The sequence below is a fragment of the Leptinotarsa decemlineata genome, unplaced genomic scaffold, assembly GCF_025532065.1.
Source record: "Leptinotarsa decemlineata unplaced genomic scaffold, Ldec_3_MD MMD2_tig00026282_RagTag_RagTag, whole genome shotgun sequence".
Lineage (NCBI taxonomy): Eukaryota > Metazoa > Arthropoda > Insecta > Coleoptera > Chrysomelidae > Leptinotarsa > Leptinotarsa decemlineata.
Window position 1 is genome coordinate 7576177 of NW_027412668.1, and position 21313 is coordinate 7597489.

At 36.9% G+C, this 21313-nt stretch overlaps 2 protein-coding genes across 2 annotated transcripts in view; both read left to right on the plus strand.

Moving 5' to 3' along the window:
* Window positions 1-366: 366 nt before the first annotated feature.
* Window positions 367-17749, plus strand: LOC111509533 (uncharacterized). Its single transcript, XM_074179756.1, has 6 exons — window positions 367-514; window positions 9966-10331; window positions 10391-10523; window positions 15163-15341; window positions 16143-16160; window positions 17571-17749. Exons 1-6 carry the CDS (start codon window positions 472-474, stop codon window positions 17687-17689), a joined length of 858 nt encoding a protein of 285 aa, XP_074035857.1. The 5' UTR covers window positions 367-471; the 3' UTR covers window positions 17690-17749.
* Window positions 17750-19867: 2118 nt separating this feature from the next.
* Window positions 19868-21313, plus strand: part of LOC111509538 (uncharacterized) — a 46684-nt gene continuing 45238 nt past the window's right edge. Inside the window, 1 exon segment of the mRNA XM_074179757.1 lies at window positions 19868-20053. Coding sequence (XP_074035858.1) covers window positions 20007-20053 — 47 coding nt within the window. The 5' untranslated portion in view covers window positions 19868-20006.

Genomic DNA, 21313 nt, shown 5'->3' on the forward strand with positions numbered 1-21313 from the left:
TATACACGATTTGTAACGATCCCGGTATCGGGATCATAGACACGTATTAACGGTGTTGGCGTTCTTCTCCGATCTTCTATTACAATAATCGAGCTCGAAAAAAAAATCATTTTCGAGTCGTTTCCTGAAATAACCAATATTTCTGTATCAGTTGTTTTTGAATTCGATGAGCGACTATTGCAATATTATTTGGAAGCTTTTCAAAATGTTCTTTGAGTTAACAATAATGATTCATCTGACAACAGTGGATCTATTTCGCTCTTCGTTGTTCAATAGACAACTTACTTTACGAAATTGAGTAACATCAGTTGCATACGTTACGAAACCAACAAAAATTTTGAACGAAATCAAGTGGCGGTATTCGATTCAATTATTCCCCTGAATAATTTCCAACCCTCGAAGCTCGAATATCGTACATTCACACTGAAGACTTCGTAAAGAAAACAAAATTAAATTGTGCTGTGATTTACTATGTTTTCGAAGTTAATTAATATTTTATTACTGGTATACATCGGTAAGTTTATTATTTGAACTCTGTTTTGATACTTTCAAAGAATTTTGGTGTAACTATTAATTATTATACTTTACGTATGAAGTTCACACCAATGAACAAAAAATCTAATATTTATGTGTCATGGAACACTTAGCAATATTTGAAATGTTGATTTATTTCTTATATTTTCGTTTTTCAAAATGCATTTCTCAACATATATTAACCAACCTGTTTTATAAGCCATTCACAACAGATAATATATGAATATGCTCATTTGACATTAAATGAATATACTTTGAATATTCATATTTATGGGGTTCTAACATACACTGTGCGAACGATAAGGAGAGCCAGTATGAAAAAATCGGAAACTGAGAGATAAGAAGAAGAAGAGCTTATTCAAATGACATTCAAAATCTCACTACAGTCGCCAAAAAGGCTTCTTAGAACGGCTGATTTGTTTCCGATTATATATAAAAACGAAACGTTGAATCAGAAATCTGCCAGTGTCATCTTGTACAGCTTGAAAAGGGGCAATAAGAAAGTCTTTTTGATTTTTATCTATTACAATGCAATGACATATGCAACACTGCCTACAAGGGTCGCACTAATTACTTTTAGATTGTTTCCAACTTTCAACCGGAAATTCTGACTTACATTCAGAAATATATTCATCTACTTTCAACTCGAAAAATCCAACTTTCTTCTCTGAAATTACTACTTTCATTTTTCTCCTTTTCAACTCCGAAAAATGACTTTAAACTTAGAATTATATTTACCAATTTCTAACTGTAAAATTCCGATTATTATCTCATAAATACAAACTTTGAAGACTGAATTTCCGAGATAAAAGCCGAAAAAATATAATCATTAGTTTAAAAATTTTCAAGACGGCATTTCCGGGTCAATATTAAAGACCACAAAATCTCGGCTGGTAGGCCGTCCTTGAATGGAACCTGAAATTCCAAACGTTTCCTCTGCTACTACATCATCAGTTGTATTGACTGCGAGGACGAATGTTATATTTCTAAGTCTCAGCAACGACTGATTGTCACAAGTCAGTCGTTTGGTACTTTAGGTCCACTACCAGTCCACCTACCACCACTACCAGATTTTATTCTTTCTTATCGTGAAGACCTATCTATACTAATATTATAGATGTGAAAGTTTGTGAGGATGGATGAATGTATGTATGCATTTTGGGGCTCTTTCACGCCTAAACGACTGAACGTATTCAGTTGAAACTTTCCATAAATTCAGCTTGTACATCAGAATAACATATAGGTTACAATTTACAAAGGTTTTGTGTGATTTTGGTCATAATATAACGATAAGAATTAAGTAAGTCAGAAACATTTTTCCTCCCTCAGAGCTATCTTGGCGTGCGCTGCCTATACCGTTAAGAGTTACATGCAGATAATGTATAGTCGAAGTAACTGATATAGTAATTCTTAAAGCTATCGGCGAATATGTCGCTACGAATTTGTCCACGTGGACTGAAGAATTGGCGGTTCGTATTGGATAATTTTTACAAACCGAGTTTTATGATTGGCTGAAGGGTCATAAAATTAAATTTGAAGTCATATTACGATGACGAATAGAATGCGAGCTGTCGTGTTGTCAATGTTCAGTTCAGGAACTGATCGCGATTTGAGTGTTGAAATTCGATATTGGTGAAGTTATTATTACTTAAAATTTTTGTTATTTGTTTAAAATGTGGCGTCCTATTAGTAATAACTAATAACAAGTACTAATAGTACTTGTTACTAGTTATTACTAATAGTAATAACTAGTGTGATAAAAACGCAAACTTTTTCCTGTGTAGTGATTCCAATAGCACTGGTGAACAATGCGAAAAAAAGATACCAGTGAATAAGATTCGGATGCATTTGAATATTGAAACACAGAGAGTATGTTTCAATGTATATAATAATCTACATATAAAGTTTGGTTTCGAGGGAAAAAAACTATTACAAGCAACATTAGATTTGACCGAAATTCCTTTCTCAACTGTACGTAAAATAGTCAAAAACAAACCTTATGAACGCAAGACGCGATGTGATGCGGGATTACCAAAACATTTAGATGTTCATCTAATAAAATCATTTAAAAAAACAATATACGACTGTTACAAAAGCAATGAGATTTCTACAATTGAAATCATAAGGAAGGAATTGAATACTTCCGGCCATAACGTGAGCTGCTGTGACAAAACTCTTCAGAATTGGATGAAGAAACTAGAATTTATATTTGAAATAATGAACAAACGTCAAGCAGTTATGGAAAGCAGAAGAATAGTGGAATTGCGTAACAAATACTTAGAACAAATAACTAAATCAAGAGCAACGGCAAATTTTCTATTTGGACGAAACTTGGTACATACACAGTTACGAAAGGGTCGACTGATGGTTCGAGAATGTGTACGCCTAACATGCCTGCAAACAAAGGCTCGCGACTAATCATTGTGAATTGCGGAGGAAGTAAAGGATGGGTTCCGAATTCTTTGAAATTATGTGGAAAAAATCTTGAGGACTACAATGTTGACTATCATAAGAACATGGAAGCTAATATTTTTGAGGAATGGTTTGAAAACACATAGGATGCAAAAATGGATAAAAATTTATATTTTGCAGATAACTATACCAAAAAGTAACCACTTGAAGTTTCACAGACAAAAACATTTGAAAAAGTGTATGCCCTTGAGAGTATTGATGAAAAGTATGGACACACCATATTGGGACTTTCCCCCTATTTTTGTGTTTTCAATCCCATCGAGTTGATTTGGGGAAAACTGAAACCAAGCATCAGGCTTGAAAATAATTTTCCAAAATTTGATAAGAATGTGATAGAGCTAGTTAAAGAAGAAGTAGCAGAAAAGGATTAAAAAAGTAATTTTAGTTGAAAAATACTATATGGAGATTGGACACAATGGTGTTAATGAATTCATTATTGATTTAAATGACGACAGTGATAGTGAAACGGAGAATATGGAAGAGGAATCAGAATCTTTCGAAGAAAGTTAGTGAAGTGTTTTTGAAGCGATCGATTGTATATAAATATGTGAGTAAGGAGTTAGCTTAGGTTAGGTCACAAGTAAGTGGGTCTATTCGACCCTCCACCGCAACCCGCAAGGGTTTATTGTGGATCACACCTATTCAAGTGCGAAAAATCATATATATATATATATATATATATATATATATATATATATATATATATATATATATATATATATACAATATAGTTATTGTGATTCTTATATAATCAGAAATGATTATTGAATAACAAAATTAGTTAGCTTCCTAACTATTTTATTAAAGGAGAACTGCTGGAAGGTAGGGTGCACTATATCGTTTACTTGAACTATACCGTAAGTTTGTTTATCTTGAATAGTTCTGAATAAAAGTCCGAGATAGCATATATCTACCTCTTATGTGGTAGCGACTATATGCAAAATACTGAGCCATGAATACAAATAAATTATATAAATTCTTATAAAAATTGATACAATTGTCGTTTTAAGAATTTAATAGAGATACACTTTGTCTTTCACACTAAGTGATTTGAATGAATCTTTTAAAAGTTATAACTTGAAACAACTCAGTAAGCCATTACGTGTCACGTATACTGTCAGACAACGGGGGACAATGCGCCATCGCCGAGAAAGCGACCCGAACGCGGGCAGACGCGTGAAGGCAGACGTCGCGTCATTGACAGTTGTGTTAGTTTTGCGAATTTCTTTATAGGTAACATAATCCGATTCTCGAAGCTATTAATTATTTAGTGCAGTTAACATATTTTTTTAGTTACTGCATTTTTAAAGTAATAATATAAATTACTAGCTGTTGCCCGCTCTTACATTTGTTGAAGTAGAGGGAATATTTCTTTCACGTATGAACGAATTGTTCTTTTAGATGATTAGAGGGAATATCTCAAGTAAACACTTGAATAAATGTATTAATTTTGGACAACTCAACTCGTACTTTTTATTATGTCAAAATTAATCTCTTAACTACATATAAACATATACAATGTGGACGAAACAAATTAACACCCTCTCTCATCGAATAATTTGTTCAATCCCATTGTTAGTCGTAAAATATTCAATCTTGGCTTGAACAGCGATTTGGTAAGTGCATCTGCTATTTGGTGTTCTGATGCTATTTTTTGAATTGAAATAGCACCATTTAAGACCAGTTCCCTTACAAAGAAATGTCTTATATGGATATGTTTGGTACGTCTGTGATATTCCGGATTTTGGGCCAAGCGTATTGCAGCTTCGTTATCGACCATCAATACTGGATTACACTCCATTTCCAAAAATTCTTCATATAGCTGTTTCAACCAAACCAGTTCACGGGAAGCTTCACTTGCAGCTACTATCTCAGCTTCCGTTGAGGAAATAGCTACTGAAATTTGTCGTTGACTGAACCAAGATATCGCACCGCCAGCATACATACAAATAACACCTGTTGTTGAACGTCCCGTTGTTTCATCTCCGCCATGGTCAGCATCACTAAAACTTCTCAGGCCATCCATACTGGTTGTTTTGTACATTATACCGTAATCTGTTGTTCCTTTGAGGTACCGAAGTATTCGTTTTACTTGGATACAATTATGATTGCTGGGATCTTCTAACGACCTGGAAACAACACTGATTGCATAAGCAATGTCTGGTCTTGTACATGTCATTAGATACATAAGAGCCCCAACCGCCTCTCTGTATGGAAAAGTTGTATTCAAATCCATTTCGGATTCGTTCTCTGATTGAATACAATCTTTAACAATTGGTGTTGAAACGGGTTTACAATCTTGCATGCATTGCATGCATATTAACGTACAGCCGAAGCTACTGAATCTAGAATCTTGAAATATGCAGGTAGGTTCTTTGTATAGCGTAAATAAGCATCAAGAAAGGGAAACAGGAATTTCCACCCGCAAGGGGAAAATTAGGGCTTTAAATATTGTATTGGCGAAGCCGCGGCCAACAATAGTCAGCATTTCTTCCAGTTAAATGTACGCAAAAATATAATTCCAACTTCAAATTCACAATATAAAAAATATAACTTTTATAGCCCTTTTACGCTTTCGTAGAAAATATATTAGTGAACTGTTTTGAATAATATGTACGGCGTAACAATTTCTATCCAGTTGTCACCAACCACTAAATAGCCTCTGCTCAAAGCGCTTTTACTTGTTGATCGAATCAATCACACATGAAAGCGCTTTCACAGTGCCCTTTGAAGTATCTAATTTTACATCGCACACACTCGTATCATCGACTTTACGTCTATTTCCATCAGACTGATTAATAATACAAACGTCAATAAAAAATCCATGAATATAGTGGATACGGCCATTTCAACAGAGCAAGGAACTCATTAGAAACGAAATAAGCTGCCAAGGTCCAGTGTGTAATTTCAAAGGTATTTTTACTTAGAATCTCACAATGAATGAAAAATATTTCGTTCCTGGCCAGTCAATTTGATTTCCGACAAATTGATTTCAAATTATTAATGGCTTCCTCATGGAGTCCCCCAGGGAATTGTGCTAGGTGCATTTATCTTTATTATTCATCTGAAGTACTATTTTCAATATATTTTTCCCCAACGACTCTATACTCTGGGTCATTGATCACACATAATTCAACAACAAACAGCAACGTATAGGAATGCAGGCACTCACGGGTGGGATCAATATTTTGATTGTTTCCGGGTTTTGCCCCCCCCCCATGCCCCACCCGGGTTGATTGCCCTGAGTTGAAATCTTCCCCACACAGTTAATGTGTGCAGAACATCCCATCTCGTCCATCCAGCCACGCTCCCCCGGAGCGGACCTCAACTTACTGATGGGCACTTCAGCAAGGTTGACATCTGCCCTTCTTTGGTCGAAAGTCAGCCTCTAGGTGCTATCATTTTCTGATCTGTTGAATTGTTTTATCATGACTTTCCTAACTGAATTATTGCATGGGGTCCCCAAAAACTAGCTGGAGACGGGTGTCTTTTTAGTCGCGAGCAAGTGGTGGTTCTCAGTGAATCTGAAAATGAGATCAATTTAAAGTCTGGTTGAGAAATGTCTATACTTACCGGAGCCGCCTGACGACTCTCGGGAATGGTCTTTGGTTCTGCTTCGTTAGCATCCTGTGTTTGTCCCTCTCTCGAAATCTGGGGTCATCCCTGTTTAGTACGTTATGTAGGTCGCTTAGCGATGGGTTGTCGTACACTTGAATTCTGTCCTCTGCGTGTTTCCTCATGTATGCGTCCACGTAGTGTATGTTCAGGTCTAGATCCCCGAATATGTACCTATTCGGTACATATCTTGGAGCGTTTACGGCGGTCCTTACGCACGCGTTCATACTTGACTGGATCTGTCTTCTGTATGTCGCTGGCAGTGCAGGCATACAGAATTATCGGTAGTATTACCGTCTTCATCATCAGCAGCTTCACTTTCAGTCCCATGTTGTTTCTTCGACCTATTATTGGTAATAGCTTTCATTAACGCTGAACGTTAATCCTTTGTCTAGGTTGATCCCCAAGTATCTAGCGTCGTTGGTCCACGGAACCTCTTGTCCGTTGAAAATGACATTTTCTTCCGGGTGTACCCTCCTCCGGGTGAACAGTATTGCCTGACTCTTGTCAGGGTTTATACTGATCTTCCACAGGTTGGCCCATTCTTCTAATCTACCTGCCTGTTGCTGCAAGTATCTAGTGACGTGCGCTTGGTTTGTTGATCTCGCCAGCAGAACTGTGTCGTCCGCGTTAGAGCGCCAACTTGAAGTTGTTGAAGCTGAAGATGTTCTCCGGCTTGGGCACGTCTGCTGTGTATACCGAGAAGAGGTGTGGCGAAAGGACTGCATCGTTGAGAGTTCTTGTCCTACTCTGCAGCGGCATCGCCTGTCGGCTAGAAAAGACTCGATTAATCTTACCATTGGTTTCGTGTAGCCAAAGTTGATCATTTTGGCCAGAAGTCCGTCATGCCAGACTCTGTCAAACGCCTTGGAGACGTCTAAGAAAATCGCTCCGGTATTTTGCCGTGGTCTTCTTTGGGTAAAATCTCCAAATGTTTTACTGCAACTGCGGCAGTCATTTTTAGTGATGTGGTCGAAGTACTCTTCTTGACGTATCAACTGAAACTCACGTCACTAAAGATGACTGCCGCAATTGCAGTTGAAAAGTGTGGAGATTGTAACCTCAGAAGACTACGGCAAAACCCGGAAACCAACTAAAACAAACAACAAAGTATTTCCATGAACAAACAGATCGTACTGCAATGGTCAGCCCGTCATATTCCGTCGGTAGCAAACTTTTTCATGTAAAAATTCCATCAATGTGGCTTGGAATGAGTGGCTATGAAACCATATAACTGGTTATGTTACGTTGATGAAGTTGTAAAGAGGAACTAAACTAAACAATGAGTCACAAACACTGTTTCATCCCAAAAATCATAGTAACAATGGAAAATGAAACTAAAGAAACAATCCCCAACTTGGATGTACGATTGTGAACAGACCTGAAGATGTATTATTGGGACACTAAGTATATAGAAAACCACCACATAAAGATAGGTATCTAAACAAATACTCCAATCACCACCAAAACGTTAGTTTACTAACATCAGAGTCTTCCTGAGAAAATGAGAATTGTCAGATATGTTTATCTGATATGTTTTATATGTTGGTGAGAGAATAATCGTTTTTCAAAAACCCTTTTCCATACAAAGGTGATCCGCACTTCAACAAAAGGAGGATTTGGACTACCGATGGCTTTAAAATATCCTTCAGAACGATTTTGTTCTATAGACACTTTGAAGTAAATGATCTACTTGTTGGTGAGAACGGTAACATGGGAGGGGGGTAGCCTCCCCCCTGCCTTTTCGACTTGGGAAAAAGTTGGGAAATTTTGGGCCGTGAAGATAGAAAAAAATAATAGTAAAAAAATGAATAAAAATTAATAAAAATAAAAAGGAGAGAAAAGAAAGGAATAGGTAATAAGAAAAGGGAAAGAACCAGGAGAATTTTGGGACTTCCCAACATACATAACTTGGAGATCCCATGCTTTGAAATTCTGAGTTGTTTGAAAACTTCAAAAAAGTTTAATTTCTCCCAAGTAAGAGAACAGTCCTGAACAGTCCACAAATTCTGAAGTGACAATTTTACAAAATTCCTAACTTTTCGCTGTTTTTTCGACTTGGAAAAGTTGGGCATGCCCTAATGGACATAATCATTCAGCTTTGGATAGTTACGTAAGATAATGAATATATTATAGTAGTAACTAATCCCTCGACTTTCATTTTTTCGAAAGTTGGGAAATTTTGCTGGTGGGGTTGGGGAAATTTGGATTCCCTCCCCCTCTGTTTTTGTTTTCGCTACGGCCCTGAGTGTTAGAGTGAATCGTTCTACAGAATTGTCTAAAGAATCTTGTAGTACCAAACGTTTCATATATGCTACTGTGGCAGGCATTTTCAATACAACGAATGTAGTATCTCGAGGTCTCGACAACGACTGACTGAGGAGATCTGTGATCACGCGTATTTAATGGCATAGGCTGGAGGGGGTGGGAAGTCCGCATTTCTGCCAGGTTGTTCTGATTGATCCACGTTGGTGACGGTAAGCTCATTATAAGAGTTTGTTACTATGTTTCACGAATCTCTATTCCCCATTTATCATTACGCCAAGATTTATTGCTTTTTTAGCCATTAGAAGCTCAAATTTCTTTATATTAATGATATCACAAATATTTTCTTCTTCATTCTTGGGACCAAAAACATTTCATTGGTACCAAACAAGGACTGTTTCCGAACACCAGAATTGCAATACTCTTCTCGATGCGCGTTTCCCCAATAAAGTTGGCGTCTTCAGGGAATGAAATATACTAATTCTTAATTATTAGACTGGTCTCTATTTATATCCTTTAATTTCCGACGCACATCAATTATTTCTAGTAGAAATTAGCAGGAAACGGATATGTGCTACGTTTTCGTCGAAACAAGTTTCAATGGCTCGCTTACTCTGACCGATATAGCTTAATTCTTATATTTCAAAATTTTCATTTTCCAACATCTTTAGGTTTACCTATTTGTTTAAGTGAGCACGAAGTTTTGAAGGGAAAAGTAATCATAAAGTGAGGGATATATATTTAGAAGGACAACGGTCCAAGAATGAAGCCTTGTTGAGCTCCAGACTGAAGATGCATGTTATCGGAGCTCTTTTCGTCTAGCTGTATCTGCTGCTCTCTGTTTTCCAAATATCTAATCATCAATTTTAGAGCTTCATTTGAAAAACCTATTTATACGAGAATATTTATCAGTCGATTGGAATTGATGATATCAACTAAAGTTTCGTAAAAATAGCATTCTATAATATCTTTTGTCAACTGCTTTCAAAATATCATTAGCTATATGAAGGAAACGCTCTACATCATTTATTTCTTTAGATGTATTAAATGCTGCTAAACTCATGAACAACATTTTTCAGCGTTCAGCGGAACCAACGCTGTCCAAATCAATTACCTTAAAGTTCCAATAGCCGTTAAGAATGACTCGAAATCTCCGGTGATTATGGATTGCAACTATTCCCTCCGCCCTGATGATACGGACCTGGTGGTGAAATGGTACCTCAACGATGACCTCGTCTACCAGTGGATCCCTCCTCAGAAACCACAGAGCTTCGGGCTCTTGAAAGATAGAATCGATCTGTCGTACGCAGCTACGGACGATCCTAGAAGCGTGTATAGGGCGATGAAAATAATTAATCCACTTACTGATGTCGCGGGGGAGTATAAATGCTTCGTGTCAACCTTTACAGATGAGGATTTTTCGATGAAGAACATGAAGGTTTTTGGTAGGGAAATTTTGGTACGCTCCCATGGGAGTTTGTGAATTGTTCATTCTTTATTTCAGTGGCTGAACAGGCCCTTGATGTTTTTAGAAGTGGATTTGATGAGACTTCCGTTAACTTCAGTTGTTCGGTGTCCGAAGTTTTTCCCAGTCCCAAGTTGTTGATGTATAAACATTATGAAGACGATCATTACAGGTACGATATGTTTATATTCTTTTTTTACAAGACTCAAAATCCATAGAGATATTCAAGCGTGAATTTTACAACTTGAAGAAATGGTAAATGATAACCAAATTAACATCACCTCCTGACGATGCATTAGGAGATGCACGTAAAAGCATGAACCTTCTCCATGGACAAGTTGATGTGACAGAAACAAATGTATGCATTGAGCTGACAAGTTCGTTGGCTAACATAGAAAAAAAATTTTTTACGATTTATCTATAGCTTTAATTTCGACGATTAACTCTTCAACGGAGCTACATTTCTTTCAGCGAGCATTCTCTTGAGGTGTGAGTACAGGAAAAAGTCACTGGGGCTCTGATCTGGACAATACGGTGGATGCGAAAACAATTTGAAGCCCAATTCATGAAATTTTGCCATCAATTTCATTGATTTGTGATGCGGTATATTGTCTTGAAGAAACAGCACTTTCTTTTTTTAAACGGGGCTTTTTTCCGCGATTTTGTCCTTCAAGCTAATAAAAATGTCTTACTCAAAATATTCTATCTCACAAACCAATAATCCGACAGCTGTCAAATTTGTAAACGTGTCTTTTGAAGGTAAGGTTAGGGTAGGTCTAAAGTGAGTGGGTCTATTCGACCCCCCACTGCAACCCGCAAGGATTTATTGTGGCTCACACCTTTCACACTCGACCAAATAAACCCAGCTACTTAACGAAGCCGATTAGGTTGTATGGTGAGTGGACTTTCAGGTCAGATGGTAAGAGTACGGCTCTGCCGAACCTGATTCGGTCCCAGCGGGGTAGTTCAACAACTATTTGGTATCAAGCTTCGAAAGGTGAATGATCGCATTGGAGTGAGCCAATCCTCGAAGATTCTGCTAGAAGTCCATAACTCTTCTTGCATCTGGTCCGATGAAGTTGCTTGCAGCACCCTCCTTTGCAAGGAAGGCAGCAGCCTCATTGCCTTCCAAACCAGTATGGCTAGGAATCCAGACCAGAGACAATCTGTTAAGTCTTCCTATCGAGGGGAGTCGTTTTTGGCAATTTACCAATTTAGACGTTGCTCGGTAGGAGCCAAGAGCTTCCAACGCCTCATGACTGTCCGAGAATATTTTTATTGACTTGTGTATGAGGCTGAATTTTTCCAATCTTTCTGCACACAATTCAATACCGTAAATTTCCGCTTGAAGTACAGTCGCATAGGTTCCTAGGCAGGTAAATATTTTTGTCCTGGGTCTGTGACTGAAATCACCTACACCAGAACCGGAAAATGTTTTTGATCCATCTGTGAACCTACAACTATCTGCTCTTAATATTTCCTCCTCTCGGAGGATCCAGTCCTCTCTACTCGGAAACAGTACTTTATTAGGCAGTTCGTAGTTGACAGTTGGAGGCATAAAGTCAGATGTCATTCCAGTGTCAACCTACAGTCTGTTGCACTCTGCATAAAATTGATTTGTGCAATTGGCAATGTGCACAAGTCTGTATGCAGTTCATCTAGCCTCTCTCTCCAGAAAAATGTGGAAAGGAGTTAGATCTAGGAGGATCTCCATATCCGCTGACGGTGTGGCACTGAAGGTGTACCAAACTTTCACTCAAAAGGGAAATTTTCAAAAATTTATCTAAATGGTACAATGCAGACGGCAGCTCTTCGTCGGTAGGCACTATGGGTTCGTTGGCACTATGGGTTCGAGCAAAATTTCAGTAATTTAAAGGTCAAAGGAAAATGAGAGGGGCGCCACTACAACTTTTTATAATATCTAGTCAAAGAGTACTTACTTGGAAAGTTGAGCAACCAAATAATGACTACTTAGATGGTATACCCAGAACTATTAGAGACTTGACCATAAGATGTTTGTAAGTTGATGAGTGTGAATCGACAAATAAATGAAACATAAACACATACAGTTTTATTAAAATTTGGCTCTTCACTGGTTCAGGAACAGTTTTTCAAAAGAAATTAAAAATTATGTTTCTGTTAGTGGATACTCAAATTATACTCAATTATCAGGTAGATTGTGTGCCATTTTTAGCCACACACTACTGTGGTGGTTTTACATATGGTTGAGATACATAGTTATACCTGAGTATCAAAATCAGATTTTACAAAATAAATGGTTCTTAATATTAATAAAACCTGTTCACTGGAGCCGTGGTAGGAGTCAACGGTGGAATTCTCCTGGATGAATTTTCAGCGGGGTCCAAAACTTCCACAATTCAAAAGGGTTTCATCAAAAATCATACGAAGCGTATCCCGATGATGGTTTGTCTTTCTTCCCAAAATAATCCGTTCCAAAAACGGTTCCTCAAAAAATTGTCTCTCCTTCAATTTACATTCCTCCGAAATAACGAAAAAAACTATTTTTCCAAGAACGATCCTTCCATAAAAACTATTCTTCCAACAAAAAAATCTGTCCTCTCTAAAAACTTTCTCTTGGCGAAGGTTATTTTTTATTTACCAAAAGTCGTGGGGAGGCTATGGACTTGATCTCAACGGCGTAACCCTGTTCGGGAAGGGCGTCAGGGTGATCGTCCGATGGAGTCTTGTGGGTCTAAATAAAACTTTGGAAGAAGGAAGCCAAAACCAGACAAATTCTGCCCTTCTTCCGTAACGACCGCTGCTCTCCACCATCAATCAACTCACCTCCTCACCAACTGAGTGACTCGGAGTGACTAACTTCCAGTCAGAGAATTCTTCCCCTTCCCATCTCCCTACTCGTGAAGATGGTGCAAACTGCCACTGTTGACACTTTCCACGCCACTCACCCAGACTGAATGGGTAAAAATCCCAACGCGTTCAGCTACATTCGGTCAGAAACCGAGGTGTCTACACTGCCTCTTGGCATCGTTAGCCATCTAGGACCACGCCAACACGAAAACAAACGAACGAACTAGGGTCGCCCCGAAAGTTGGACATCTGATCTAAGAGAATTGTCCGAATTGATGGTAGGCAAGCAACTATACCACCATAGGTCTCTACAGAAAAACTTCTAAAATTAACAAAGTAAAGTAGCGAAAATTTAATTGCTACAAAGGTAACACTGATAGCCAGAGAAGCCTATCTCTGCAAGCCAGAAAGCTTCGCCTTGGCCGTTTTTTGTGAAGCTTTCGGCCACCAGGCAGTTGCACCATCATTGTTCTGACAATCATCACATAAATCCAATGGATTTGTTTGGAACCTGAACCCCAAGTTTTACCACAAGTCCTTCGACATGTCCATAAAGACAGTCTGGCTTCGTGTAAAACTTTTTCCAACTGAGCGTTCCAGGTGAGTCTTTCATCAAGGACAATGCCAAGGTATTTCACCTCCGTCCCAACTGAAATGACCTCACCATTGAGGAAAAGTGTCGTTAGATCGTCTAATTTTGTCCTCCTGGTGTCGGGGATTATCACAGTTTTGCTGGGGTTGACAGACATCTGTTCTCTCAGGAACCAACTGTGAATAACGTCCAACGTTCTTTGGAGGATATTATAAGCTACCCTTTCTGACGTGGACCTTGCCAAGATGACAAGGTCGTCTGCATAAGGTTGCAAACCTACTTTTCTTCTGTCGAGGGCTTCAAGCAGACTATCCATCAGGAGCGTCCACAGAAGGGGAGATAGTACCTCACCCTGAGGGCAGCCTCTGGTGACCCTGAACCTAATGGCCTCTCCTTGAAAAGTCGTAGTTGCAGTTGTTTACCAGCATGGCATAGATCCATCCAGTTATGGTCGATTCTAATATGTGTGATTGTGAGTGTAGCGAATGCTTCACAGTATATATAGGTTAAACCGGTAGAAATTTTAAAATAAGACTGCGTGAACACGTCTGTTTGGACAGAAAATCTGCAATGAACGAACATCTTCAAGAATCAAACCACAAGATAAATGAAGATAACCTCAAGTCCTACATATATGTAAAAAAGGGAGAAAAATGAATCTGTTCGAGGCCATAAAAATTAACAAATCAATTAAAAACCAGAAACATATATCCCTAAACGAGTAACTTGATTTATGTAGGTCTCCTCTCTCGAATTTATGAGTTTAACAACCCCTAGCATTTTCCGGATGGTATTTTGAGTTGGCATCCTCTCTCTCAAATACCTGTCCTTGCAGCATACCTAAACATTCTATAAAATCGATGTTTCAAAATTCAGATTTCAGTTTTATACTTGGTGATGGGATCAAATCCGAAACCGGTATAAATAAAATTTTCCAGTGGTATTTAGACAAAAGTGTTTTTATTCATTAAAATTGTCGATTCTATATCTTTCCTAGCCAGCGACGATCCTACAGATTTAGGTAGTGCATTATCAAATGCTCTTTTAATATAAAAAAATACAGCAATACTACAATACAACAGGTTAGGGTTAACTGAAAATCATATGGATTCAGTACTAGTAGCGTTATCTGTGTGTTAGCCTACTAACTTTTTAGCCCACCTAATATATGTTCTGATTCTGTGCCAAGAAGGATTAGATCGCTAGTAGTTGACTTTATCAGTCAAAATTGGAAATGTACCTATCCATTACCTATATTTGATTTCTGAATGGAAACTTTCAGATATATACTTCCATTTATTCAGTAAATTATCTCTGAATTATTCACCTAATAATTTTTGTATACACAATATATGGTAATGATCAATGCATTTGTTTGATAACTTTTCAGGGATAGAATACCAACGGTTCAATGGGATATCAGCAAACACACTTCCGGGAGGTATTCCTTATATATTATTGCTACTGCTCTGAGAGAAACACTGAAACTGGGTTCTATGATTCGTTGTGAATTACGGATTCCTGGAACTGGTTACGTCAAAATCAAAAGTCTTCTCTATTACCCGGAAGGTAAGTACAAATAAGTATTGTATTAAGTTTGAATAAAAATACTCAGGTTTTTGGGTAACTACTTCGAAAAATTGTAAAAAGTAGTTCTCGAAAAGCTACTCAAAAGTATTGTTATGCCCGTGGCTAAGTCACCAACGCGATGAGTGAATGATCCGCCACTGGACCAGTGGAACAGATTTAGCGAGGAAAAGTCTAATAGTCACTGTGCATGAATTTAACTAGCGTCGAAACAATCTTCGAGAAGGAATTTGTGTTCAAGTAGATGATTAGTCATCTTAGGGGGGAAAAATTCCGAAGAATGTCCTCGAGAGTTTCACTGTTGCTTTTTTTCGAAACAGTTTAGAAATTTGGAGATCAGTTCAGGTGATTTAGTTAAATGTTGGTGAGCGACAGTAAACAAGTGAAATATGTGAGATTGGTTTTTGTTTTTCAACATAGTTAGATTATAATGATAAAATTCAAAAAAAAGGTAACGCTCCAAAGTAGAAAACCGCCACGCAGATTTTTTTCCGAAAAACTGAGGAAGTCAAAAACTAAACACAACCCTAATACAACTTAGGTTCGGTTCAAAATTGAAAGTTGCAGAACTCTTACCTCCCAATAGATATCGAAGAATTTCAAACTTTTTGAAAATGAACAGGTATCGGAACTAGAAAATACAAAAAAATTAAAGACGCCAGGGATAAAATGTTACTTAAGAGCTTTCGAAAGTTCAAAATCTTCCAGTTCAATTGTTGCGTTTTTAATGGATTTTAATCATCAAGTTTGAATTGTTTACTATCTTTATTTTATTTCAAGCAGTTCCACAAGGAAATGAAGGTAAAAACTTCAGAATTACTTGGATCCATACGATGCTTACTAAAGAATTTTAAAATAAAAATATTGAGATCGATAAAGTTAATTAACACATAGCATAATGTGTTTTTGAAATATCTTAGCTTTGTTATATAGATTTCGATAACAGAACAGATACAAGAGTGATGAAAGGTGTCCCATCTTGCTTAATATTTATTCCTATTTGATTCCCCAAATTAAATCTTTCGTCTGGCAGGGCCTTAGTTGCACAACTGCACTCCCACATGTCGCTGATGATGTAGTAGTAGCGACTGATAACGGTTATTGTATCCTTTTAGTGTTACTTGATTTTCCTTGATCAAAGGATTGTCATGGTTATTTATGTGGGGCTGACAGAAAATTCATATAAGATCTTGGAAAATCATTTACTAGAAAGGATTCAAAGGGTTCATGTAGGAAATAGACGTTCAACTGACGAAATATTTCATCAACTAGGGTGCCACAGAGGTCATTTCTTGGTCCACAGCTATTTAGTACTTGTACTACAATCGTTATTAAATGTATTAGCATATTCTGCCTCATAAAGTCAAAATTACATTGTGTGAGGAATTGATTTTTTCCTTGTTGAATTATGTTCAATTATGGCCCAAATTTATTGTTAAATTTGGTATCAAGAAACGACGCCTATATGTTTTCCGAAGGTTGAAAGATACAAGGGGACACTAACACTACCTTCATTTCATACTGAATCAATGTTTAACCTCCGGACTTCAAAATATGTAAAGCTCAGCTCAAAAAATATATTTTCAATCTCCCATGAATACTAATAGTATAGTTGAAATAGTCCTATAATTGTGAAATAGAATTGGTAAAAATAGTGACTCTGGAGAATTGGCCGCGGTGGTAGTGCGCCCGACTCACGATCGGAAGACCGTGGGTTCGATTCTCGCCTCGACCAGATAATTTTCTCGAAAGAATTCATCTGGTTGAAGCTGGGATGATTCTGCAACCGTGTTAGGAATTACACGTTAAAATGTACAAGTTTCTCAACTTCTGAGAGGCGACAGCTGATTAACGGAAAAACAGATTTTAAACAGATTTTTTTTTAAACATAATGGGAAAATCTTTTTGAAGGTGAAATTGTCAGGTCCTCTGACATTAAAACATCTAAAAACCGTAAACCATTAGATTTGAAATATTTCTGATGAATTTTAGAAGCCATAAATCCTCTTTGTGAAAACTATTGTAAGAAAACAACAATAACTCCAATTATTTTGAAACTAATAATGTAAGACTCATCTATTAATAAAAGTTGTTAGTAACGTTCTCTCCAAGGAGAAACAATTTTTTTTCAACACGTTCATCTCGATATATTAAAAATTCTTTGGTAAGCATTGTTTGACTCATGTATATCAAAGATATTCTGATTTTCAGGAAATACTCTCATCGTTCGAAACTCATCGACAATTTGGTGGCTGATCTATTGTTCCAGTGCTCATATTGTTTTCTATTGGTTCTACACAATATCACACTATGCGATCAGTAAAATATAGAATATTTTTCAGTATTTCCATAATTATATGAATAATGATCTCTTGCAATGAAAATTCATCCCTGAGTCTGTATGGATAAAATTATTGAACTTTTCACAATTTCAAAGATATCTGTATTAAAAAATTATCTAGTTTCCTTAAAGAAAATATTTTTTCCAATATCTCTAGGTAGTTTTCCATTCTTTTTGAAAATTTCATGAGGAGTAGGATTTCAAAAAGCATGCAAATTTCCTCAGATTCACTAGAATCGGAGATGAGTCACATATTCTCTGGATGGCTATACTAATTTTACTGAATGAGGAAAGATGTAGTTCTTGAATCATGGGTTTCTTTTTGCTGCTTTCATTACAGGTAAGATTCATCACCAGAACCCAAAAAATATCAACAGTTATGAGGCAATAGTTTTGACTTTCACAGAAGTAGATAGTAGATGGCATGCTGCTAAAGTAAGGACAAGTAAAGTCCCAACAACTGACTTATTGTCCTTCCATGGAAGGACGTGTTCATTTTTCATCGTCTCGATTTACAACCATTCTCTATCTCATTAGTTCGGACTTTCATTGTCTGATATATAAAATGATTTGAAATCCCTGAAAGAACTAATAGAAAAAAATAATTGAAAAGGAATAGGTGTAAATAACAATTATATTAGGCAAAAAACTGATATGAAATAGCAGTAAAATAAAATACAAGTGAAAATAGAACAATTGAACAAAAATAAAAAGTTGAGAGATTTCAAGCCAAGTTACTTCACGACTTTTCAATTGTTAGTATCCACAATCGTCTTCGGGTGGACTTATTCCTCGGAGATCTGAATATAGGTCATTCGAGTGCTTTCATCTATCCCCTCCCCTCTTTCCGCTTCATTGGTTTTGGCGGGAGATGACCGTTCTTCGGGAGTTGGTAGTGTTCCGCTTGATTAGAGGTTTCCATATGTTACGTATCTCTACGCTTGCTTGGATAAATGCGTTGTTGGACAACATGTATGCGGCTTCTTTGAATTTCCTCCTAAACCAATGTTCCTCCCTGTATGATCTCAGATTGGAACCATTCGATGGTTCTGGTTTCCCCTCGCTGTGTGTGTTTCTTGTGCTTGGCAATGCGAACATTCAATGGCCTCTTAGTTTCACCGATATAGGATTTTCCGCACTCACAGGGTATCCGGTAAATGCAATTCTTGGAATCTCAGTCCGCGTTTGATGGCCTGGTTTTCGTGAGGCTGCTACGGATAGTGTTTCCGGATCTGAAGCAGGCTAAATCCACAACTGATCTCAAAACTCTTCCATCAATGTCATCAATTTCTGAAGGTGTTTTTGAGGTAGTTCTCGTTAGCATTGTTCTCATTTCATCTGGCGTTACAGGCGTCAGAAAAAAGCTAACAGGAGTAGTGTTCATTTTTTTGTTTTTAGTGGAGCTTTAGCTAATTTTTGGGAGGTTAGTAAAATAATTGTTGATATAATTAAATTTATTCAGTTCATCTCTAATAGGTTCTCCATTCCGATTATGCATGTCAGGAAATGGTTTCTTATTAACTCTGTTACTATTTTCATCGATTATTTTCCAACTGTCACGTGCAACATTATTGGACTTTTTTATTCTAGCGTCATTGATCTGTTTCTGATATACTTCCACAGTCTTTTAATAACTTTTTTTAAATTCCTTATTTTAAGAGGTTTATAACTTGTTATTCATTTGCTTTTCAATTTTTTTTATTTCGCACAGCTGGCTATCCATGTTTTTTATATGAGGTGAAAACCACTTTTTCGATGTTGTTTTCATCTTAACTTTCATTATAGGAAAAGAACATTTGTAATGATAAAGATATATAAAATGTCGATTTTAGTTTTTTAAAATCCTTTTTGATGCAGATTACTGTGAGGAACAAAATGAAGATTCATGCAACGACTATTTACAAAAAATTGGGTGTATTTTGCGATATGTTCATAAGAATATTCTTTCAGTTAAAATAAATATAAAATTGAATCAATTCAACTACCTTGGTGTGATTTTTCATGAATGGGACGAACGGAAACCAGTAAACTCCAGTCACTCAGTTGTATCCTCCTTAATTTTCATCTGAAGACTTTTCAAGACAGTCAGTTAAATATAGATCAGCGGATTGGGCCTGGCGTCGCAACGCTTAGGCAATATTTTAACGCCAGAGAAATCTACACAATATTTGGTCCAGTGTTGTTTACAATCTGCGCTCTGAATGTGGAAAAGTGGCGCTTAAATGCCTCAAGTTTATCGTTTTGAAAGGGATGCTGCTCGTGTGTTACAGTGTAAGTTCCTAATTCGGTGATTTTCCTTACGGAAAATGACGAAACTCAAGGTTGCTGTCCGTGTTAGGCCCTTGTCGAAAAGGTAAGAGATTTTTTGGGTTCGCTAGTACATTTTTTGATCAATTTTACTTCATATTTGAATTTTTGTGCTATATTGGTAGGTATCAGAGGTAATTTTTTTCAAACACTGTATGTTACTGAATGAAAAATAGGCGTTATACAGTTTCCTGGTGACTAAGTACTAGTTATTTCAATGAATGGAATAGAGAAATTAATGGATTTGTATTTTATGAATACAGACGAATGTACTATGGGTTAAAATTTTTGCTATACTATTTTAAGTTTCGATAAATCGACTACAAAGAGATCTTTTTTCATAATATTGTATATACCGTTCATTATATTTAAATATTTAGTAATACTTTCTTGAAAAAAATATAGATTAGGATTGTCTTCATCTTTGAAAAAATAGAGGCTTGAAGAATATAACTGTTACTTTTTTCCTAGTTTCATACAGTGCATTTCTTTAATGCCCCCCCCCATCAGTAGCACTTGTGCTAACTAAGTTGAACTTCGCCTTTTGTTATGTCAGCAACTAGCTCTCTAATTTATTTAAATATTTGTATGTAACTACAGCTGGGTAACAATAAAGACGATTATTATTATTATTATTTATTTTTGAACGGGTCAACTCAAAAAATTGAAATTTTGTAGTAATGAAACCAATGCATTAATACTTTATTTTTGAGTGAACTTGACAGATGATACTTTCAAGATGGCGACTGGGCTCCATCTGGGAAAAAAATAAATGGAAAGGGGGGTCTTCTGACACATCTTTTTGAAGCTCCTCTCAAATGCCTTACAGCCCTAAAATATAATGTCAATATCTTCAATAATTGCCTAAATACATTGACATTCAACTACATAATATGAGGTAATTACCGTGTTAGGAATCACACGTTGAAAGGTAAGACCTCGTTAATTCTTAGCTCGCACAAGTTTCTCAACTTTTGAGAGTTGTCGTTCGTATGGGGGCGACAATTGATTAACAGAAAAATAACTAAAGAAATGAACTTTAAACGTTCAAGCCAGTCTCGATATACCTCGATGGCGTCAGTCCATTCAACCTACTGTGTAGGTATATCGAGACTGGCTTGAACGTTTAAAGTTCATTTCTTTAGATTTGTTTACTGCCAGTCTTCAAGCATAGCCCACTGACTAATAAGAAAATTTTTCTTCCTTATTCAGAGGATTCGGGCAAATTACGGATATGCAGTTGGTTAGTACCTCGTCCACTAGATGGAGTAACATTTTGTGATGTTCGCTCCAACTTCGGAAGAGG